Source organism: Rana temporaria, chromosome 13, assembly GCF_905171775.1.
Source record: "Rana temporaria chromosome 13, aRanTem1.1, whole genome shotgun sequence".
In the NCBI taxonomy this organism is placed as follows: Eukaryota; Metazoa; Chordata; class Amphibia; order Anura; family Ranidae; genus Rana; species Rana temporaria.
This window is the reverse complement of record NC_053501.1, coordinates 121093727-121116422: the sequence shown is the minus strand read 5'-3', so window position 1 is coordinate 121116422 and position 22696 is coordinate 121093727. Positions and strand designations below refer to the sequence as shown.

The 22696-nt window shown below is 58.1% G+C and overlaps 1 protein-coding gene across 5 annotated transcripts in view; it reads left to right on the top strand.

Annotated features, from left to right (window-relative positions):
* GON4L (gon-4 like) overlaps positions 1–22696 on the top strand; it is a 69121-nt gene that overhangs the window by 36080 nt on the left and 10345 nt on the right. For 4 of the 5 annotated variants that reach the window (XM_040332217.1, XM_040332218.1, XM_040332215.1 and 1 more), the window contains 16 exons: positions 568–654; positions 4684–4794; positions 5125–5289; positions 5364–5556; positions 8182–8289; positions 8693–8733; positions 10964–11064; positions 11674–11887; positions 11968–12054; positions 12492–12660; positions 12962–13106; positions 13186–13336; positions 15588–15704; positions 15862–17640; positions 20363–20603; positions 20703–20884. In XM_040332217.1, the coding sequence (XP_040188151.1) occupies positions 568–654; positions 4684–4794; positions 5125–5289; positions 5364–5556; positions 8182–8289; positions 8693–8733; positions 10964–11064; positions 11674–11887; positions 11968–12054; positions 12492–12660; positions 12962–13106; positions 13186–13336; positions 15588–15704; positions 15862–17640; positions 20363–20603; positions 20703–20884 (3891 nt within the window). The remainder of the gene's footprint in view (positions 1–567; positions 655–4683; positions 4795–5124; positions 5290–5363; positions 5557–8181; positions 8290–8692; positions 8734–10963; positions 11065–11673; positions 11888–11967; positions 12055–12491; positions 12661–12961; positions 13107–13185; positions 13337–15587; positions 15705–15861; positions 17641–20362; positions 20604–20702; positions 20885–22696) is intronic. The other variant, XM_040332216.1, reaches the window with a different exon arrangement.

Genomic DNA, 22696 nt, shown 5'->3' with positions numbered 1-22696 from the left:
CATTCCGTCTCCCTCCTCTCCCATTCCGTCTCCCTCCTCTCCCTCTCCGCCTTCTTCTTCCTCTACCTCTCCGCCTTCTTCCCCCTTTCCCTCTCCGCCGCCGCCTTCTTCCTCCTCCTCCTCCTCCTTCCATTCCTTTTTCTTCCTCTCCCTCTCTGCCTTCTTTCTCTCCCTCTCTGCCTTCTTCCCCCTTTCCCTCTCCGCCTTCTTCCCCTTTCCCTCTCCGCCTTCTTCCTCTCCCTCTCTGCCTTCTTCCCCCTTTCCCTCTCCGCCTTCTTCCCCTTTCCCTCTCCGCCTTCTTCCTCTCCCTCTCTGCCTTCTTCCCCCTTTCCCTCTCCGCCTTCTTCCTCTCTCCGCCTTCTTCCCCTTTCCCTCTCCGCCTTCTTCCCCTTTCCCTCTCCGCCTCCCATCCCTTTCCCTCTCCGCCTTCTTCCTCTCTCCGCCTTCTTCCCCTTTCCCTCTCTGTCTTCTTCCTCCTTCTCCCCCCCCCCCATTCCTTTTTCTTCCTCTCCCATTCTGCCCCCCCTCTGCAGCTTCCATCACACACTTCTCTCCTATCTCTGGCAGGCCCCCCAGTTTGTAGACATTGCTCTGGAGGAAGAAGATTCATCTGATGAAGAATACCAACCTGATGAGGAGGAGGAGGATGAGGAGGTGAGTGCCGAGTACAGACCCCACCCTCCAGAGGAGACTCCTCCCCTACCCCACTATATACCCAATCCCAGCATTGTGGGAGGGGCAGAGACACAAACTACTGCAGGAAATCTCATTGTGGGAGGAGCAGAGACACAAACTACTGCAGGAAATCTCCCCATTGTGGGAGGGGCAGAGACACAAACTACTGCAGGAAATCTCCCCATTGTGGGAGGGGCAGAGACACAAACTACTGCAGGAAATCTCCCCATTGTGGGAGGGGCAGAGACACAAACTACTGCAGGAAATCTCTCCATTGTGGGAGGGGCAGAGACACAAACTACTGCAGGAAATCTCCCCATTGTGGGAGGGGCAGAGACACAAACTACTGCAGGAAATCTCCCCATTGTGGGAGGAGCAGAGACACAAACTACTGCAGGAAATCTCTCCATTGTGGGAGGGGCAGAGACACAAACTACTGCAGGAAATCTCCTCATTGTGGGAGGGGCAGAGACACAAACTACTGCAGGAAATCTCCCCATTGTGGGAGGGGCAGAGACACAAACTACTGCAGGAAATCTCACCATTGTGGGAGGGGCAGAGACACAAACTACTGCAGGAAACCTCCCCATTGTGGGAGGGGGCAGAGACACAAACTACTGCAGGAAATCTCCTCATTGTGGGAGGGGCAGAGACACAAACTACTGCAGGAAATCTCCCCATTGTGGGAGGGGCAGAGACACAAACTACTGCAGGAAATCTCTCCATTGTGGGAGGGGCAGAGACACAAACTACTGCAGGAAATCTCCCCATTGTGGGAGGGGCAGAGACACAAACTACTGCAGGAAATCTCTCCATTGTGGGAGGGGCAGAGACACAAACTACTGCAGGAAATCTCCCCATTGTGGGAGGGGCAGAGACACAAACTACTGCAGGAAATCTCCCCATTGTGGGAGGAGCAGAGACACAAACTACTGCAGGAAATCTCTCCATTGTGGGAGGGGCAGAGACACAAACTACTGCAGGAAATCTCCTCATTGTGGGAGGGGCAGAGACACAAACTACTGCAGGAAATCTCCCCATTGTGGGAGGGGCAGAGACACAAACTACTGCAGGAAATCTCACCATTGTGGGAGGGGCAGAGACACAAACTACTGCAGGAAACCTCCCCATTGTGGGAGGGGCAGAGACACAAACTACTGCAGGAAATCTCCTCATTGTGGGAGGGGCAGAGACACAAACTACTGCAGGAAATCTCCCCATTGTGGGAGGGGCAGAGACACAAACTACTGCGGGGAAATCTCCCCATTGTGGGAGGGGCGGAGACACAAACTACTGCAGGAAATCCCCCCATTGTGGGAGGGGCAGAGACACAAACTACTGCAGGAAATCTCACCATTGTGGGAGGGGCAGAGACACAAACTACTGCAGGAAATCTCTCCATTGTGGGAGGGGCAGAGACACAAACTACTGCAGGAAATCTCCCCATTGTGGGAGGAGCAGAGACACAAACTACTGCAGGAAATCTCCCCATTGTGGGAGGGGCAGAGACACAAACTACTGCAGGAAATCTCCCCATTGTGGGAGGGGCAGAGACACAAACTACTGCAGGAAATCTCATTGTGGGAGGAGCAGAGACACAAACTACTGCAGGAAATCTCCCCATTGTGGGAGGGGCAGAGACACAAACTACTGCAGGAAATCTCCCCATTGTGGGAGGAGCAGAGACACAAACTACTGCAGGAAATCTCCCCATTGTGGGAGGGGCAGAGACACAAACTACTGCAGGAAATCTCCCCATTGTGGGAGGGGCAGAGACACAAACTACTGCAGGAAATCTCATTGTGGGAGGAGCAGAGACACAAACTACTGCAGGAAATCTCCCCATTGTGGGAGGGGCAGAGACACAAACTACTGCAGGAAATCTCCCCATTGTGGGAGGAGCAGAGACACAAACTACTGCAGGAAATCTCCCCATTGTGGGAGGGGCAGAGACACAAACTACTGCAGGAAATCTCCCCATTGTGGGAGGGGCAGAGACACAAACTACTGCAGGAAATCTCCCCATTGTGGGAGGGACAGAGACACAAACTACTGCAGGAAACCTCCCCATTGTGGGAGGGGCAGAGACACAAACTACTGCAGGAAACCTCCCCATTGTGGGAGGGGCAGAGACACAAACTACTGCAGGAAATCTCCCCATTGTGGGAGGGGCAGAGACACAAACTACTGCAGGAAATCTCCCCATTGTGGGAGGGGCAGAGACACAAACTACTGCAGGAAATCTCCCCATTGTGGGAGGGGCAGAGACACAAACTACTGCAGGAAATCTCCCCATTGTGGGAGGGGCAGAGACACAAACTACTGCAGGAAATCTCCCCATTGTGGGAGGGGCAGAGACACAAACTACTGCAGGAAATCTCCCCATTGTGGGAGGGGCAGAGACACAAACTACTGCAGGAAATCTCCCCATTGTGGGAGGGGCAGAGACACAAACTACTGCAGGAAATCTCCCCATTGTGGGAGGGGCAGAGACACAAACTACTGCAGGAAACCTCCCCATTGTGGGAGGGGCAGAGACACAAACTACTGCAGGAAATCTCTCCATTGTGGGAGGGGCAGAGACACAAACTACTGCAGGAAATCTCCCCATTGTGGGAGGGACAGAGACACAAACTACTGCAGGAAACCTCCCCATTGTGGGAGGGGCAGAGACACAAACTACTGCAGGAAACCTCCCCATTGTGGGAGGGGCAGAGACACAAACTACTGCAGGAAATCTCCCCATTGTGGGAGGGGCAGAGACACAAACTACTGCAGGAAATCTCCCCATTGTGGGAGGGGCAGAGACACAAACTACTGCAGGAAATCTCCCCATTGTGGGAGGGGCAGAGACACAAACTACTGCAGGAAATCTCCCCATTGTGGGAGGGGCAGAGACACAAACTACTGCAGGAAATCTCCCCATTGTGGGAGGGGCAGAGACACAAACTACTGCAGGAAATCTCCTCATTGTGGGAGGGGCAGAGACACAAACTACTGCGGGAAACCTCCTCATTGTGGGAGGGGCAGAGACACAAACTACTGCGGGAAATCTCCCCATTGTGGGAGGGGCAGAGACACAAACTACTGCAGGAAATCTCCCCATTGTGGGAGGAGCAGAGACACAAACTACTGCAGGAAATCTCACCATTGTGGGAGGGGCAGAGACACAAACTACTGCAGGAAATCTCCCCATTGTGGGAGGGGCAGAGACACAAACTACTGCAGGAAATCTCCCCATTGTGGGAGGGGCAGAGACACAAACTACTGCAGGAAATCTCATCATTGTGGGAGGGGCAGAGACACAAACTACTGCAGGAAATCTCCCCATTGTGGGAGGGGCAGAGACACAAACTACTGCAGGAAATCTCCCCATTGTGGGAGGGGCAGAGACACAAACTACTGCAGGAAATCTCCTCATTGTGGGAGGGGCAGAGACACAAACTACTGCAGGGAAATCTCCTCATTGTGGGAGGGGCAGAGACACAAACTACTGCAGGGAATCTCCCCATTGTGGGAGGGGCAGAGACACAAACTACTGCAGGAAATCTCCCCATTGTGGGAGGGGCAGAGACACAAACTACTGCAGGAAATCTCCCCATTGTGGGAGGGGCAGAGACACAAACTACTGCAGGGAAATCTCCTCATTGTGGGAGGGGCAGAGACACAAACTACTGCAGGAAATCTCCCCATTGTGGGAGGGGCAGAGACACAAACTACTGCAGGAAATCTCCTCATTGTGGGAGGGGCAGAGACACAAACTACTGCGGGGAAATCTCCCCATTGTGGGAGGAGCAGAGACACAAACTACTGCAGGAAATCTCCCCATTGTGGGAGAGGCAGAGACACAAACTACTGCAGGAAATCTCATTGTGGGAGGGGCAGAGACACAAACTACTGCAGGAAACCTCCCCATTGTGGGAGGGGCAGAGACACAAACTACTGGGGGGATATTACAGGACACATTGCATGCTGGGTAATTTGCACTTCAATCTTTTGGTTTGTTAGAGTCTGCTGGAGAGTGATGTGGAGAGTACGGCGTCCTCGCCCCGTGGACACAAACGCCTGAGAGCGCAGAATTTGTCGGAGTCTCAGGAGGAGGAAGCGGCCGAGGGTCAGGTAATAGAGGGGTGCAGTGTGATTTGTGGGGAGGGGTGCAGTGTGATTTGTGGGGAGGGGTGCAGTGTGATTTGTGGGGAGGGGTGCAGTGTGATTTGTGGGGAGGGGTGCAGTGTGATTTGTGGGGAGGGGTGCAGTGTGATTTGTGGGGAGGGGTGCAGTGTGATTTGTGGGGAGGGGTGCAGTGTGATTTGTGGGGAGGGGTGCAGTGTGATTTGTGGGGAGGGGTGCAGTGTGATTTGTGGGGAGGGGGGGGGGGGTATTTGCGGGAACACATACAATGAGGAAATTTCGGTGACCTTAATGCACAATGACCGTTTTTTCCCCCAGAATGCTTCACTCTCTAGTGCGAGGCATATCTGCTTCGAGTCGGTCCCTATGGGCCCCCCGCCACCTCCTAAGGTGAAGCACGCCCCGGATTTCGCCTTTATGGAGAAGCTGCACGCGGTGGATGAGGAGTTGGAGCGACATCTCGTCAGTATTGATTCCTTCCAGGTGAGGGGCGCTCCCTGTGTCACATGATGTGGGTGGAGCTTGGAAAATGTGTGACACCCCTTCTCTCCCTGTAGACCTTAGACGAGAGCCTCATCGCCTTCCGCACTCGTTCCAAGCGGCCTCTGAAGGATGTGCCTATGGGGCGGCTGGAGGCGGAGCTGCATGCCCCTGACATCACACCGGACATGTATGACCTCAGCACAGCCGATGACGAGTACTGGAAGGTGTGGCTGCGCAGCCTCATGCAGGACGATGTGGGAAATGAAGGTGAGTGGAGACCCCCCCCCCCCCCCATCACAACCCAAACCCAGTCCAGTGCTGTCTTCAGAGAAGAACCCCCCCCCCCCCCAACCCAACACAGAGAAGAACCCCCCCCCCCAACCCTACACAGCCCAAACCCAGTCCAGTGCTGATTTCAGAGAAGAACCCAACCCAGTCCAGTGCTGATGTCAGAGAAGAACCCCCCCCAACCCAACACAGAGAAGAACCTCCCCCAACACAACCCAACCCAGTCCAGTGCTGATTTCAGAGAAGAACCCCCCCCCCACCCAACACAGAGAAGAACCTCCCCCAACACAACCCAACCCAGTCCAGTGCTGATTTCAGAGAAGAACCCCCCCCCCCCCCCAACCCTACACAGAGAAGAACCTCCCCCAACACAACACAACCCAACCCAGTCCAGTGCTGATGTCAGAGAAGAACCCCCCCCAACCCATCACAGAGAAGAACCTCCCCCAACACAACCCAACCCAGTCCAGTGCTGATTTCAGAGAAGAACCCCCCCCCCCCAACCCTACACAGAGAAGAACCTCCCCCAACACAACACAACCCAACCCAGTCCAGTGCTGATGTCAGAGAAGAACCCCCCCCAACCCATCACAGAGAAGAACCTCCCCCAACACAACCCAACCCAGTCCAGTGCTGATTTCAGAGAAGAACCCCCCCCCCCCCAACCCTACACAGAGAAGAACCTCCCCCAACACAACACAACCCAACCCAGTCCAGTGCTGATGTCAGAGAAGAACCCCCCCCAACCCAACACAGAGAAGAACCTCCCCCAACACAACCCAACCCAGTCCAGTGCTGATTTCAGAGAAGAACCCCCCCCCAACCCTACACAGAGAAGAACCTCCCCCAACACAACCCAACCCAGTCCAGTGCTGATTTCAGAGAAGAACCCCCCCCAACCCAACACAGAGAAGAACCTCCCCCAACACAACCCAACCCAGTCCAGTGCTGTCTTCAGAGAAGAACCCCCCCCCCCCCACCCCCATCACAACCCCAACCCAGTCCAGTGCTGATTTCAGAGAAGAACCCAACCCAGTCCAGTGCTGATTTCAGAGAAGAACCCCCCCCAACCCTACACAGAGAAGAACCTCCCCCAACACAACCCAACCCAGTCCAGTGCTGATTTCAGAGAAGAACCCCCCCCAACCCAACACAGAGAAGAACCTCCCCCAACACAACCCAACCCAGTCCAGTGCTGTCTTCAGAGAAGAACCCCCCCCCCACCCCCATCACAACCCCAACCCAGTCCAGTGCTGATTTCAGAGAAGAACCCAACCCAGTCCAGTGCTGATTTCAGAGAAGAACCCCCCCCAACCCAACACAGAGAAGAACCTCCCCCAACACAACCCAACCCAGTCCAGTGCTGATTTCAGAGAAGAACCTCCCCCCCAACCCAACACAGAGAAGAACCTCCCCCAACACAACCCAACCCAGTCCAGTGCTGTCTTCAGAGAAGAACCCCCCCCCCCCCCCCCCCCATCACAACCCCAACCCAGTCCAGTGCTGATTTCAGAGAAGAACCCAACCCAGTCCAGTGCTGTCTTCAGAGAAGAACCCCCCCCCAACCCAACACAGAGAAGAACCTCCCCCAACACAACCCAACCCAGTCCAGTGCTGTCTTCAGAGAAGAACCCCCCCCCACCCCCATCACAACCCCAACCCAGTCCAGTGCTGATTTCAGAGAAGAACCCAACCCAGTCCAGTGCTGATTTCAGAGAAGAACCCCCCCCCAACCCTACACAGAGAAGAACCCAACCCAGTCCAGTGCTGATTTCAGAGAAGAACCTCCCCCCCAACCCTACACAGAGAAGAACCTCCCCCAACACAACCCAACCCAGTCCAGTGCTGTCTTCAGAGAAGAACCCCCCCCCCACCCCCATCACAACCCCAACCCAGTCCAGTGCTGATTTCAGAGAAGAACCCAACCCAGTCCAGTGCTGATTTCAGAGAAGAACCCCCCCCAACCCTACACAGAGAAGAACCTCCCCCAACACAACCCAACCCAGTCCAGTGCTGATTTCAGAGAAGAACCCCCCCCCCACCCCCATCACAACCCCAACCCAGTCCAGTGCTGATTTCAGAGAAGAACCCAACCCAGTCCAGTGCTGATTTCAGAGAAGAACCCCCCCCAACCCAACACAGAGAAGAACCCCCCCCCAACCCAACACAGAGAAGAACCTCCCCCAACACAACCCAACCCAGTCCAGTGCTGATTTCAGAGAAGAACCCCCCCCCCCACCCCCATCACAACCCCAACCCAGTCCAGTGCTGATTTCAGAGAAGAACCCAACCCAGTCCAGTGCTGATTTCAGAGAAGAACCCCCCCCAACCCAACACAGAGAAGAACCCCCCCCAACCCAACACAGAGAAGAACCTCCCCCAACACAACCCAACCCAGTCCAGTGCTGATTTCAGAGAAGAACCCAACCCAGTCCAGTGCTGATTTCAGAGAAGAACCCAACCCAGCCCAGTGCTGATTTCAGAGAAGAACCCCCCCCCCCCAACCCTACACAGAGAAGAACCTCCCCCAACACAACCCCCCCCCCCCAGTCCAGTGCTGATGTCAGCTGACCAGACACACATCCCTCTGATCTTCTCTTCCAGATGAAGGGGATGATGATGAAGATGATGATCCGGAGTACAATATTCTGGAGGACTGGGATGAGCCGGATACGGAGGACCTGCGCAACGATCGAGCCGTCCGGATCACCAGTAAGTCCTCAGAGTGTGATTGGTGGGGTGTCAGGAATGAGATTTCAGCCTTGGAAGGTTTTGCTCCCCCTTCATGACCAGGCCATTTTTTGATCGGGCACTGCGTTGCTTTAACTGACAATTGTGCGACGCCGTAATAAAAAAAATATAATCTGGGGGGGGGGGGGGTGCAAGGGCGTGTCTAATCTATCATGGGACAAGGTGTGTGATCTGGCAGGGGGTGCAAGAGCGTGTCTAATCTGGTGGAGGTGTGTCTAATCTGGTGGGGGTGTGTCTAATGTGGCAGAGGATGGGGGGCAAATCTAATCTGGCGGGGGCGTGTCTAATCCAGCATGGGGCGGGGCATGTCATCTGGCAGGGGTGCATTTTGTGCGATATTGACTTTTTCTTTTGTGATTTCCAGAAAAGGAGGTGAACGAGTTGATGGAGGAGCTCTTTGAGACGGTGAGTGTGAGGTGTTGTATCCCGTCGTTCTTCTTTGGGTCGGCTCCGCCTCAGAGGTGTTGGCTCTCTGGGTCGTCTCCGCCTCAGAGGTGTTGGCTCTCTGGGTCGGCTCCGCCTCAGAGGTGTTGGCTCTCTGGGTCGTCTCCGCCTCAGAGGTGTTGGCTCTCTGGGTCGTCTCCGCCTCAGAGGTGTTGGCTCTCTGGATCGTCTCCGCCTCAGAGGTGTTGGCTCTCTGGGTCGTCTCCGCCTCAGAGGTGTTGGCTCTCTGGGTCGGCTCCGCCTCAGAGGTGTTGGATCTCTGGGTCGTCTCCGCCTCAGAGGTGTTGGCTCTCTGGGTCGGCTCCGCCTCAGAGGTGTTGGCTCTCTGGGTCGTCTCCGCCTCAGAGGTGTTGGATCTCTGGGTCGTCTCCGCCTCAGAGGTGTTGGCTCTCTGGGTCGTCTCCGCCTCAGAGGTGTTGGATCTCTGGGTCGTCTCCGCCTCAGAGGTGTTGGCTCTCTGGGTCGGCTCCGCCTCAGAGGTGTTGGCTCTCTGGGTCGGCTCCGCCTCAGAGGTGTTGGCTCTCTGGGTCGGCTCCGCCTCAGAGGTGTTGGCTCTCTGGGTCGGCTCCGCCTCAGAGGTGTTGGCTCTCTGGGTCGGCTCCGCCTCAGAGGTGTTGGCTCTCTGGTCGGCTCCGCCTCAGAGGTGTTGGTTGTTGGCTCTCTGGGTCGGCTCCGCCTCAGAGGTGTTGGCTCTCTGGGTCGGCTCCGCCTCAGAGGTGTTGGCTCTCTGGGTCGGCTCCGCCTCAGAGGTGTTGGCTCTCTGGGTCGGCTCCGCCTCAGAGGTGTTGGCTCTCTGGGTCGGCTCCGCCTCAGAGGTGTTGGCTCTCTGGGTCGGCTCCGCCTCAGAGGTGTTGGCTCTCTGGGTCGGCTCCGCCTCAGAGGTGTTGGCTCTCTGGGTCGGCTCCGCCTCAGAGGTGTTGGCTCTCTGGGTCGGCTCCGCCTCAGAGGTGTTGGCTCTCTGGGTCGGCTCCGCCTCAGAGGTGTTGGCTCTCTGGGTCGGCTCCGCCTGAGAGGTGTTGGCTCTCTGGTCGGCTCCGCCGCAGAGGTGTTGGCTCTCTGGGTCGGCTCCGCCTCAGAGGTGTTGGCTCTCTGGGTCGGCTCCGCCTCAGAGGTGTTGGCTCTCTGGGTCGGCTCCGCCTCAGAGGTGTTGGATCTCTGGGTCGGCTCCGCCTCAGAGGTGTTGGCTCTCTGGGTCGGCTCCGCCTCAGAGGTGTTGGCTCTCTGGGTCGGCTCCGCCTCAGAGGTGTTGGCTCTCTGGGTCGACTCCGCCTCAGAGGTGTTGGCTCTCTGGGTCGGCTCCGCCTCAGAGGTGTTGGCTCTCTGGGTCGGCTCCGCCTCAGAGGTGTTGGCTCTCTGGGTCGGCTCCGCCTCAGAGGTGTTGGCTCTCTGGGTCGGCTCCGCCTGAGAGGTGTTGGCTCTCTGGGTCGGCTCCGCCTCAGAGGTGTTGGCTCTCTGGGTCGGCTCCGCCTCAGAGGTGTTGGCTCTCTGGGTCGGCTCCGCCTGAGAGGTGTTGGCTCTTTGGGTCGGCTCCGCCTCAGAGGTGTTGGCTCTCTGGGTCGGCTCCGCCTCAGAGGTGTTGGCTCTCTGGGTCGGCTCCGCCTCAGGTGTTGGATCTCTGGGTCGGCTCCGCCTCAGAGGTGTTGGCTCTCTGGGTCGTCTCCACCTCAGAGGTGTTGGCTCTCTGGGTCGGCTCCGCCTCAGGTGTTGGATCTCTGGGTCGGCTCCGCCTGAGAGGTGTTGGCTCTCTGGGTCGGCTCCGCCTGAGAGGTGTTGGCTCTTTGGGTCGGCTCCGCCTCAGAGGTGTTGGCTCTCTGGGTCGGCTCCGCCTGAGAGGTGTTGGCTCTCTGGGTCGGCTCCGCCTGAGAGGTGTTGGCTCTTTGGGTCGGCTCCGCCTCAGAGGTGTTGGCTCTCTGGGTCGGCTCCGCCTGAGAGGTGTTGGCTCTTTGGGTCGGCTCCGCCTCAGAGGTGTTGGCTCTCTGGGTCGGCTCCGCCTCAGAGGTGTTGGCTCTCTGGGTCGGCTCCGCCTCAGGTGTTGGATCTCTGGGTCGGCTCCGCCTCAGAGGTGTTGGCTCTCTGGGTCGTCTCCGCCTTAGAGGTGTTGGCTCTCTGGGTCGGCTCCGCCTCAGGTGTTGGATCCCGGCACTCTGTTTTGGGGGAGGGGGGAATGCTCAGTCTCACACTCTTTCTTCAGTTTCAGGATGAGATGGGAATCTCGCACTTGGAAGACGAGGGGCCAGATGATGACAGTAGTTCTGACCCTTTCCCAGATTTCAACACCCCACAAGCCATGAGGTAAGATAAACCCCTCACCAGAGTCTGGTGACCCCCCCCTCCTGACTATGGGGCAGGACAGCTACAGACCCTGCTGCACCTGTTTGGGATGGGAGGTAGAGGAACTCGGGGTGTTGGTTGCCCCCCCCACCTCACTTGAGTTGTGCTGATTGGGGGGGCCCACACAGCCCCAACAGATGTCCACAATGTTATGTCTTTTCTGTTGCAGAAGCCCAATCTCTAACTTATCAGTTTATGTAGGGACATTACAGGCATGCCCTCTGCGGCCCCCCAGGGCTCTCGCCCTCTGCTGCCCCCCTGTGCCCTTTTTGGTCCCTCCTGTGTGGCCCCCCTGTGCCCTCATTGGTCCCTCCTGTGTGGCCCCCCTGTGCCCTCATTGGTCCCTCCTGTGCGGCCCCCCCTGTGCCCTCATTGGTCCCTCCTGTGCGGCCCCCCTGTGCCCTCTTTGGTCCCTCTATGCGGCCCCCCTGTGCCCTCTTTGGTCCCTCCTGTGCGGCCCCCCTGTGCCCTCTTTGGTCCCTCTATGCGGCCCCCCTGTGCCCTCTTTGGTCTCTCCTGTGCGGCCCCCCTTTGGTCCCCTCCATATTATTATCGCCCTCCATTCTGCAGGTTTGAGGAGCCTCTGGCTAACCTTCTGACGGAGCAGCATCGCACGGTCAGGGCACAGCTGGAGTTTCTGCGGATGAGGAAATCCATGATGAAGTCAGATGATGACAAATCTGTGAGAGACCCCGACATACCAAAGCCCCCGTCACCCAGAGCCCCCCCAGTCCTGACGCTGGATGTAATGCAGAGGAAAAGGCTGCAGCAGCAGATGCAACAGGTGAGCCCCCCCCCCCCCCCCCAAAATCTTCGTGTCATTCTGGTGTCTGGCCCGCTGACCCTTCCTCTTCTGTCTGGCAGCACATCCAGCTCCTGACGCAGCTTCATCTCCTGACCTTCCGGAACCCGGGGCTGAGCGTGGAAGCCGAGACTGCGCAAATGTACCTGGTAATGTCTCCTCCCTAATGTGTGTGTGTGTGTGGGGGGCTGTGAGGAGGGCAATGTGCCCCCCCAGGTGTGTATTGTATGTGGGGGGCTGTGAGGAGGGCAACATGCCCCCCCCTGGTGTGTATTGTATGTGGGGGGCTGTGAGGAGGGCAATGTGCCCCCCCCGGGTGTGTATTGTATGTGGGGGGCTGTGAGGAGGGCAATGTGCCCCCCCGGGTGTGTATTGTATGTGGGGGGCTGAGATGAAGGCAATGTGCCCCCCCCCCCCCGGGTGTGTATTGTATGTGGGGGCTGTGAGGAGGGCAATGTGCCCCCTCCAAAGGGGTGTGTATTGTATGTGGGGGGCTTAGGAGGGCAATGTGCCCCCCCCCAAAGGGGTGTGTATTGTATGTGGGGACCAATCTCTGGAATGTGAACACATTGTTCTCTCCCCCCAGGTGGAATTGTCCAGCTTTGCAGAGAGCTCCTCTCTATCCCATCAGCAAACTCCTGGATTCCAGAGCGCATTCCACCCGTGCAACCTGCGGGAGGCGCTGCAGCTGATCCCCTTGGTACATAGCCAAGTTCCAGAGGACCCCGAATCCCCCATACCAGCCAGAAAGAACGGTAGGTGATGGTTATTGTCAGATCTGTCCCCTCTCTCCAGGTAAAGGCGGAGTTTCCTGAGAACGGTGGAAGATCTCGCTCATCCAAGCTCTGGGGTCCGACGACGATCGTTATAGGAGGGATGGATGGACAGTGTGGGGGAAACTCCTCCTCCTCGGCTTGTGTCTGTGGGAGGGGACTGTAACCCTCTGCTCCACCTTCCTGGAACCTGATGATCGGTTGTCACCTCCCCCCGGTCCTGTGCTCTCTGTATATAGATATATGTGGTCTCCTTAGTCGTGTGGTTTCTTCTCCCCTGCAGGTAACGAGGTGTCGGATTTACCCAAACACATGGCCTGGGTTATAGCTACACGGCCTGTCTTCATGTATCCTGAGCTGCTGCCTGTGTGCTCCATGAGGGCCCGGGGCCCCAGGGACAGGACCTTCTTCACCAAGGCTGAGGACAGGTAAGTTCCCGAGGTGGGCGGTTGCCCCCCCCCCAATGGTAGAGATGGTTTTTATGTCATTGTCACCCTCTCCTTGCAGTTTGCTGGCTCTCGGTTTAAAGCACTTCGAAGGAACGGAATTCTCCAAACAGCTGATCAGCAAATTTCTCCTAACGGCCAAAACGGCCCAACAACTGACGGTGCGGATCAAGAACCTGACCATGAAGAAGTCACCGGACAACGTCATCAAGGTGAGGGAGGGGCAAGAGAACTGGCCGCCGGGTGGTTGAGAGAGAACTGGCCGCCGGGTGGTTGAGAGAGAGAACTGGCCGCCGGGTGGTTGAGAGAGAACTCGCCGCCGGGTGGTTGAGAGAGAGAACTCGCCGCCGGGTGGTTGAGAGAGAGAACTCGCCGCCGGGTGGTTGAGAGAGAACTGGCCGCCGGGTGGTTGAGAGAGAGAACTGGCCGCCGGGTGGTTGAGAGAGAGAACTCGCCGCCGGGTGGTTGAGAGAGAACTCGCCGCCGGGTGGTTGAGAGAGAGAACTCGCCGCCGGGTGGTTGAGAGAGAACTGGCCGCCGGGTGGTTGAGAGAGAGAACTCGCCGCCGGGTGGTTGAGAGAGAGAGAACTGGCCGCCGGGTGGTTGAGAGAGAACTGGCCGCCGGGTGGTTGAGAGAGAACTGGCCGCCGGGTGGTTGAGAGAGAACTCGCCGCCGGGTGGTTGAGAGAGAGAACTCGCCGCCGGGTGGTTGAGAGAGAACTCGCCGCCGGGTGGTTGAGAGAGAACTCGCCGCCGGGTGGTTGAGAGAGAACTCGCCGCCGGGTGGTTGAGAGAGAACTCGCCGCGGGGTGGTTGAGAGAGAGAACTCGCCGCCGGGTGGTTGAGAGAGAGAACTCGCCGCCGGTTGGTTGAGAGAGAGAACTCGCCGCCGGGTGGTTGAGAGAGAACTCGCCGCCGGGTGGTTGAGAGAGAACTCGCCGCCGGGTGGTTGAGAGAGAACTCGCCGCCGGGTGGTTGAGAGAGAACTCGCCGCCGGGTGGTTGAGAGAGAGAACTCGCCGCCGGGTGGTTGAGAGAGAGAACTCGCCGCGGGGTGGTTGAGAGAGAGAACTCGCCGCCGGGTGGTTGAGAGAGAACTCGCCGCCGGGTGGTTGAGAGAGAACTCGCCGCCGGGTGGTTGAGAGAGAACTCGCCGCCGGGTGGTTGAGAGAGAACTCGCCGCCGGGTGGTTGAGAGAGAGAACTCGCCGCCGGGTGGTTGAGAGAGAGAACTCGCCGCCGGGTGGTTGAGAGAGAGAACTCGCCGCCGGGTGGTTGAGAGAGAGAACTCGCCGCCGGGTGGTTGAGAGCGGCAATGGAGCTCAAGCTGAGTATCTGCTGCTGCTCCTGATTGTGGAGAGGCATGCACGTCGGGAGCAGCGTGCACGTCGGGAGCAGCGTGCACGTCGGGAGCAATCACACAGTTCAATCACTTCCTTTTTCTCTGGTTTACTGCAAACCAGCGCTCCGCTCTTTACACAAAGAACGATCAAGTGTCACTACTATGCAAATGTGATCGTCTGACAGGCACGTCTTAATTGGCTGAGATGCAGGAAGAATGTAGAAAGTTTGGTTGTGCTCGTCCTCTTCTGTATTTCCTCATTCCTCCGTTGCGTGGGCAGCAGGGGGTAGACGCCATCTTTCAGCTACATTCTTCACTCGATGGGAGGGGGTGCTACTAGCGGCCATTTTGAATAAGGAAATCCTTTTCCCGGGCCCCGCTCTCCTCTTGTCCCCGGCCCGCCCGCTCTCCTCTTGTCCCCGGCCCGCCCGCTCTCCTCTTGTCCCCGGCCCGCCCGCTCTCCTCTTGTCCCCGGCCCGCCCGCTCTCCTCTTGTCCCCGGCCCGCCCGCTCTCCTCTTGTCCCCGGCCCGCCCGCTCTCCTCTTGTCCCCGGCCCGCCCGCTCTCCTCTTGCCCCCGGGTCCGCTCTCCTCTTGCCCCCGGGTCCGCTCTCCTCTTGCCCCCGGGTCCGCTCTCCTCTTGTCCCCGGGCCCGCTCTCCTCTTGTCCCCGGGCCCGCTCTCCTCTTGTCCCCGGGCCCGCTCTCCTCTTGTCCCCAGCCCGCCTGCTCTCCTCTTGTCCCCGGGCCCGCTCTCCTCTTGTCCCCGGGCCCGCTCTCCTCTTGTCCCCGGGTCCGCTCTCCTCTTGTCCCCCCGGCCCCGCTCTCCTCTTGCCCCCGGGTCCGCTCTCCTCTTGCCCCCGGGTCCGCTCTCCTCTTGTCCCCGGCCCGCCCGCTCTCCTCTTGTCCCCGGCCCGCCCGCTCTCCTCTTGCCCCCGGGTCCGCTCTCCTCTTACCCCCGGGTCCGCTCTCCTCTTACCCCCGGGTCCGCTCTCCTCTTGCCCCCGGGTCCGCTCTCCTCTTGCCCCCGGGTCCGCTCTCCTCTTGCCCCCGGGCCCGCTCTCCTCTTGTCCCCGGCCCGCCCGCTCTCCACTTGACCGATTTGTGTGTTTTTTCTTTTCTGGTAGTATTACAAGAAGAACAAGATGTTGCCACCACTGAGCAGATGCTGTGAGGATATCCTCCCTCAGAATATGCGCCCCCCAGTGGAGAGGGAGAAACTTAAACTACCATTCTGGATAAAGGTAAAGGTTTTGAGGGATTTCCTAAGAATAAAATAGTTGTATTGAAATTTGTAGAATTGGATGTTGGGGGTGGGGGAAGGTGTTCTGTACCAAGGTACTGCCCTGTCTGCGGTTTGGTGTGTCTCATCCTGTCCTCTCCATCCTCCTCTTCTCATAGGCCAGTCTGAGCAGCATTGAGGCCTACATGAAAAACACAGAATCCCGCAACTCCGGATACCCTCTGCTCCTCCCACCCGCCGTGGCCATGACTCTCAAACCTCTTTCCAGGCGTTTCTATCGCAAATTGTGGCGCCAGAAGAGGTCTGCACTGAAGCCGCTCCTGATCCGTCCTCCTGCTGGCACCACCTGTGCCCCCAAATTACTGGCTAAACCTGCGCCCCCCCAGACTGTCCCCATCAGGATCATTAGCCAGGTGCCGCCCTTCATGCAGCCCGCCGTCCCCATTCAAGGAATCGTCAATATTCAGCCAGTCGGGGTGCCGCTTGGCCGTAAGGGGCCTGAGATTTGCACCCCCATCTCTAATAAGAGGACGGTGTGTGCCAAACCTGCAGGCGCTTCCGTCACTCACATCTCTGTACCTCAGACCAGGATGATTATGCCCACCACAGCGAACCAACGAATCAGGAGGTCCCTGCTGGGCGGCATTCCTAAGATAAAGACGGTTCCCCGTATGGTGGGCATAAAGGCGGCTCCCCTGGTGCACTCGGGTCCCGTCCTCCTCGCCGTGCCTAATGGAATGTTGAAGCTGGTAAGTCTGGGAACACCGTGCAGAGTCCTTCAGCCAATCACCACCGTCGTCCTTAATCCCACCCACATGCCTCTCAGCCAATCGCTGATAACTCCCCCCTACAAGCAGGTCCAGAAGACTGTATGTTTGGGGTCTGGCGTTGGTGGGGGGCACACCAGCCCCACATTGGAGGCTGATGAGTCTATCAAGAAGGCCGAGGATGATCTAATGTTTGAGATGAAGGATGAGGATGATCTAGTGGTTGAAATGGAGGCCGAGGACCATCTAGTGGTTGAAATGGAGGACGATCTAGTGGTTGAGATGAAGGACGATCTAGTGGTTGAAATGAAGGCCAAGGACGATCTAGTGGTTGAGATGAAGGCCAAGGACGATCTAGTGGTTGAAATGAAGGCCGAGGACGATCTAGTGGTTGAGATGAAGGCCGAGGACGATCTAGTGGTTGAGATGAAGGCCAAGGACGATCTAGTGGTTGAGATGAAGGCCAAGGACGATCTAGTGGTTGAGATGAAGGCCGAGGACGATCTAGTGGTTGAGATGAAGGCCAAGGACAATCTAGTGGTTGAAATGAAGGATGAGGACAATCTAGTGGTTGAGACTAAGGCCGAGGACGATCCGGAGTGTGCAGCGGAAGGGAGCCCTGATGGGGAACAGAACCAAGATGGCGGGGAATCGGACGGTGCTGGGGAGCCGTCGGAGGACAAACCTCCTAAAGAATCAGAACGCTCCTCTGATATCTCAGATCATGTGACTGAAAACGATGACAAGTCCACGGTGAATCCGCAGAGTAGCCCCAGTGCTGGGGGTGCACCTTGTACTTCAGGTGGGGGGCAGTCACACTCCGGGGAGGGGCAAAATTCTGAAGTTTCCCTGAAGGAGGACAGAGACCTAAAACAGGAGGATATGGAAGAGCCGGAGGACGGCAACGAGCCCCAAAAGCAGGAGAGCGGAGGAGGTGCTGCAGACTCCCCGAAGAACACATCACCCTCTACTGACGGGGACGTAGAGATCAGCAGTCCCTCCAGTGCCCCAAGAGAATTTTGTAGTCCTCCTCCAGGTGGACAGGACCTGACCATTGACAAGGACGGTGCAGAGGAAGAGGAAGAAGAGGACTTTGATGACCTGACCCAGGATGAGGATGAGATGTCCTCTGCATCTGAGGAGTCCGTTCTGTCTGTTCCAGAGCTGCAGGTAAGACTGGTGCCGGGTTGTGGGGCTGTGTGTCTGGTTCCAGGTCAGATCATAGGGTTGGGTGTGTGTGTCCCTGGTGCCGGGTCAGGTCCGTAGGGTGGAGTGTCCCTGGTGCCAGGTTCAGGTCCGTAGGGTGGAGTGTCCAGATGGTGCCAGGTTCAGGTCCGTAGGGTGGAGTGTCTCTGATGGTGCCGGGTCAGGTCTGTAGGGTGGAGTATCTCTGATGGTGCCGGGTCAGGTCCATAGGGTGGAGTGTCTCCGATGGTGCCGGGTTCAGGTCTGTAGGGTGGAGTGTCCCGATGGTGCCGGGTTCAGGTCCGTAGGGTGGAGTGTCCCGATGGTGCCGGGTTCAGGTCCGTAGGGTGGAGTGTCCAGATGGTGCCAGGTTCAGGTCCGTAGGGTGGAGTGTCCAGATGGTGCCAGGTTCAGGTCCGTAGGGTGGAGTGTCCCAGTGGTGCAGGGTTCAGGTCCCTAGGGTGGAGTGTCCCCGATGGTGCCGATTCAGGTCTGTAGGGTGGAGTGTCCCCGATGGTGCCGGGTCAGGTCTGTAGGGTGGAGTGTCCCAGATGGTGCCGGGTTCAGGTCCGTAGGGTGGAGTGTCCCGATGGTGCCGGGTTCAGGTCCGTAGGGTGGAGTGTCCCACTGGTGCAGGGTTCAGGTCCCTAGGGTGGAGTGTCCCCGATGGTGCCGGGTCAGGTCTGTAGGGTGGAGTGTCCCCGATGGTGCCGGGTCAGGTCTGTAGGGTGGAGTGTCCCCGATGGTGCCGGGTTCAGGTCCGTAGGGTGGAGTGTCCCGATGGTGCCGGGTTCAGGTCCGTAGGGTGGAGTGTCCCAGATGGTGCCGGGTCAGGTCTGTAGGGTGGAGTGTCTCCGATGGTGCCGGGTCAGGTCTGTAGGGTGGAGTGTCCCAGATGGTGCCGGGTTCAGGTCCGTAGGGTGGAGTGTCCCAGATGGTGCAGGGTTCAGGTCTGTAGGGTGGAGTGTCTCCGATGGTGCCGGGTTCAGGTCCGTAGGGTGGAGTGTCCCAGATGGTGCCGGGTCAGGTCTGTAGGGTGGAGTGTCTCCGATGGTGCAGGGTTCAGGTCCGTAGGGTGGAGTGTCCCAGATGGTGCCGGGTTCAGGTCCGTAGGGTGGAGTGTCCCGATGGTGCTGGGTTCAGGTCTGTAGGGTGGAGTATCTCTGATGGTGCCGGGTCAGGTCTGTAGGGTGGAGTGTCCCAGATGGTGCAGGGTTCAGGTCCGTAGGGTGGAGTGTCCCAGTGGTGCAGGGTTCAGGTCCCTTGGGTGGAGTGTCTCCGATGGTGCCGGGTTCAGGTCCGTAGGGTGGAGTGTCTCCGATGGTGCCGGGTTCAGGTCTGTAGGGTGGAGTGTCTCCGATGGTGCCGGGTCAGGTCCGTAGGGTGGAGTGTCTCTGATGGTGCCGGGTCAGGTCTGTAGGGTGGAGTGTCTCCGATGGTGCCGGGTCAGGTCTGTAGGGTGGAGTGTCTCCGATGGTGCCGGGTTCAGGTCTGTAGGGTGGAGTATCTCTGATGGTGCCAGGTTCAGGTCCGTAGGGTGGAGTGTCCCAGTGGTGCAGGGTTCAGGTCCCTAGGGTGGAGTGTCTCCGATGGTGCCGGGTTCAGGTCCGTAGGGTGGAGTGTCTCCGATGGTGCCGGGTTCAGGTCCCTAGGGTGGAGTGTCCCAGATGGTGCCGGGTTCAGGTCCGTAGGGTGGAGTGTCCCAGATGGTGCAGGGTTCAGGTCTGTAGGGTGGAGTGTCTCCGATGGTGCCGGGTTCAGGTCCGTAGGGTGGAGTGTCCCAGATGGTGCAGGGTTCAGGTCTGTAGGGTGGAGTGTCTCCGATGGTGCCGGGTTCAGGTCCGTAGGGTGGAGTGTCCCAGATGGTGCCAGGTTCAGGTCCGTAGGGTGGAGTGTCCCCGATGGTGTCAGGTCCGTAGGGTGGAGTGTCTCCGATGGTGCCGGGTCAGGTCTGTAGGGTGGAGTGTGTCCCCCATGGTAGGGTGGAGAATCTTGGCTGTGTGTTGTCAGGAGACCATGCAGAAGCTGACGCGGTGAGTACAGTGTGGTGTATACTCTGTTTGGGGTGTGTTGGTGTATACTTTGTCCTCGGGAGGGTAATCACGGCTGTGCGTTGTCAGGAGACCATGGAGAAGCTGATGCGGTGAGTACAGTGTGGTGTATACTCTGTTTGGGGTGTGTTGGTGTATACTTTGTCCTCGGGAGGGTAATCACGGCTGTGCGTTGTCAGGAGACCATGGAGAAGCTGATGCGGTGAGGACAGTGTGGTGTATACTCTGTTTGGGGTGTGTTGATGTATACTTTGTCCTCGGGAGGGTAATCACGGCTGTGCGTTGTCAGGAGACCATGGAGAAGCTGACGCGGTGAGTACAGTGTGGTGTATACTGTGTTTGGGGTGTGTTGGTGTATACAGTACTTTGTCCTCGGGAGGGTAATCACGGCTGTGCGTTGTCAGGAGACCATGGAGAAGCTGACGTGGTGAGGACAGTGTGGTGTATACTCGCGGTGTGCTCTGTTTGGGGTGTGTTGGTGTACACAGTACTTTGTCCTCGGGAGGGTAATCACGGCTGTGCGTTGTCAGGAGACCATGGAGAAGCTGACGTGGTGAGGACAGTGTGGTGTATACTCGCGGTGTGCTCTGTTTGGGGTGTGTTGGTGTACACAGTACTTTGTCCTCGGGAGGGTAATCACGGCTGTGCGTTGTCAGGAGACCATGGAGAAGCTGACGTGGTTGGCCTCGGAGAGACGGCTGAGCCAGGAGGCGGACTCGGAGGAGAACTCCCAGGAGGAGAACACGGAGGAGGAGGAAGAGGAGGACGTAGCCGAGGTGTCATTACACAAAGCAGAGGAGATGACAGATGAGACGGGGGAGGAGGGGGAAAAACTGGACGCCTCTCACCTTCGGGTCCCTTCTCCGGCCCCCGTGGAGACCAACGTCGCCCCTGCTGGTGAGTCATTTTATACACAATGTCTGATATTGGGGGAGGTAAATGTGGATTGGTTAGGTTCTTACTGGGGCGGAGCCATCATGCCACTATGTTTTCTAGGAGAAAGGAGACGTGCGGGCTCCAAGGGCCCCAGTGCCCATCGTGTCCGGAACAGAAGAGGGCGCACACGAGCCAGCAAGGACTCCTCCAAACTGCTGCTGCTCTATGATGAGAAGATCCTCCTAAAGGACCCCCTGAGGGAGCAGAAGGACATGGCGTACGCTCGCTCCTACCTCAACAGGGTGAGACCCCTCATATGAGACCCATAACTAGTGAGACCCCTCGTACGAGGCTCCTGATTGTGTGGGGACCCATCGTACGAGGCTCCTGATTGTGTGGAGACCCCCTCGTACGAGGCTCCTGATTGTGTGGAGACCCCCTCGAACGAGGCCCCTGATTGTGTGGAGACCCCCTCATACGAGGCTCCTGATTGTGTGGAAACCCCCTCCAACGAGGCTCCTGATTGTGTGGAGACCCCCTCGTACGAGGCTCCTGATTGTGTGGAGACCCCCTCGTACGAGGCTCCTGATTGTGTGGAGACCCCCTCGTACGAGGCTCCTGATTGTGTGGAGACCCCCTCGTACGAGGCTCCTGATTGTGTGGAGGCTCCTGATTGTGTGGAGACCCCTCGTACGAGGCTCCTGATTGTGTGGAGACCCCCTCGTACGAGGCTCCTGATTGTGTGGAAACCCCCTCCAACGAGGCTCCTGATTGTGTGGAGACCCCCTCGTACGAGGCTCCTGATTGTGTGGAGACCCCCTCGTACGAGGCTCCTGATTGTGTGGAGACCCCCTCGTACGAGGCTCCTGATTGTGTGGAGACCCCTCGTACGAGGCTCCTGATTGTGTGGAGACCCCCTCGTACGAGGCTCCTGATTGTGTGGAGACCCCCTCGTAGGAGGCTCCTGATTGTGTGGAGAGCCCTCGTACGAGGCTCCTGATTGTGTGGAGGCTCCTGATTGTGTGGAGACCCCTTGTACGAGGCCCCTGATTGTGTGGAGACCCCTTGTACGAGGCCCCTGATTGTGTGGGGACCCCCTCGTACGAGGCTCCTGATTGTGTGGGGACCCCCTCCAACGAGGCTCCTGATTGTGTGGAGACCCCCTCGTACGAGGCTCCTGATTGTGTGGAGACCCCCTCGTACGAGGCTCCTGATTGTGTGGAGACCCCCTCGTACGAGGCTCCTGATTGTGTGGAGACCCCTCGTACGAGGCCCCTGATTGTGTGGAGACCCCTTGTACGAGGCTCCTGATTGTGTGGAGACCCCTCGTACGAGGCTCCTGATTGTGTGGAGACCCCTTGTACGAGGCTCCTGATTGTGTGGAGACCCCTTGTACGAGGCTCCTGATTGTGTGGGGACCCCCTCCAACGAGGCTCCTGATTGTGTGGAGACCCCCTCGTACGAGGCTCCTGATTGTGTGGAGACCCCTCGTACGAGGCTCCTGATTGTGTGGAGACCTCTCGTACGAGGCTCCTGATTGTGTGGAGACCCCCTCGTACGAGGCTCCTGATTGTGTGGAGACCCCCTCGTACGAGGCTCCTGATTGTGTGGAGACCCCCTCGTAGGAGGCTCCTGATTGTGTGGAGAGCCCTCGTACGAGGCTCCTGATTGTGTGGAGGCTCCTGATTGTGTGGAGACCCCTTGTACGAGGCTCCTGATTGTGTGGAGACCCCTTGTACGAGGCCCCTGATTGTGTGGAGACCCCCTCGTACGAGGCTCCTGATTGTGTGGAGACCCCCTCGTACGAGGCTCCTGATTGTGTGGAGACCCCCCTCGTACGAGGCTCCTGATTGTGTGGAGACCCCTCGTACGAGGCCCCTGATTGTGTGGAGACCCCTTGTACGAGGCTCCTGATTGTGTGGAGACCCCTCGTACGAGGCTCCTGATTGTGTGGAGACCCCTTGTACGAGGCTCCTGATTGTGTGGAGACCCCTTGTACGAGGCTCCTGATTGTGTGGGGACCCCCTCCAACGAGGCTCCTGATTGTGTGGAGACCCCCTCGTACGAGGCTCCTGATTGTGTGGAGACCCCTCGTACGAGGCTCCTGATTGTGT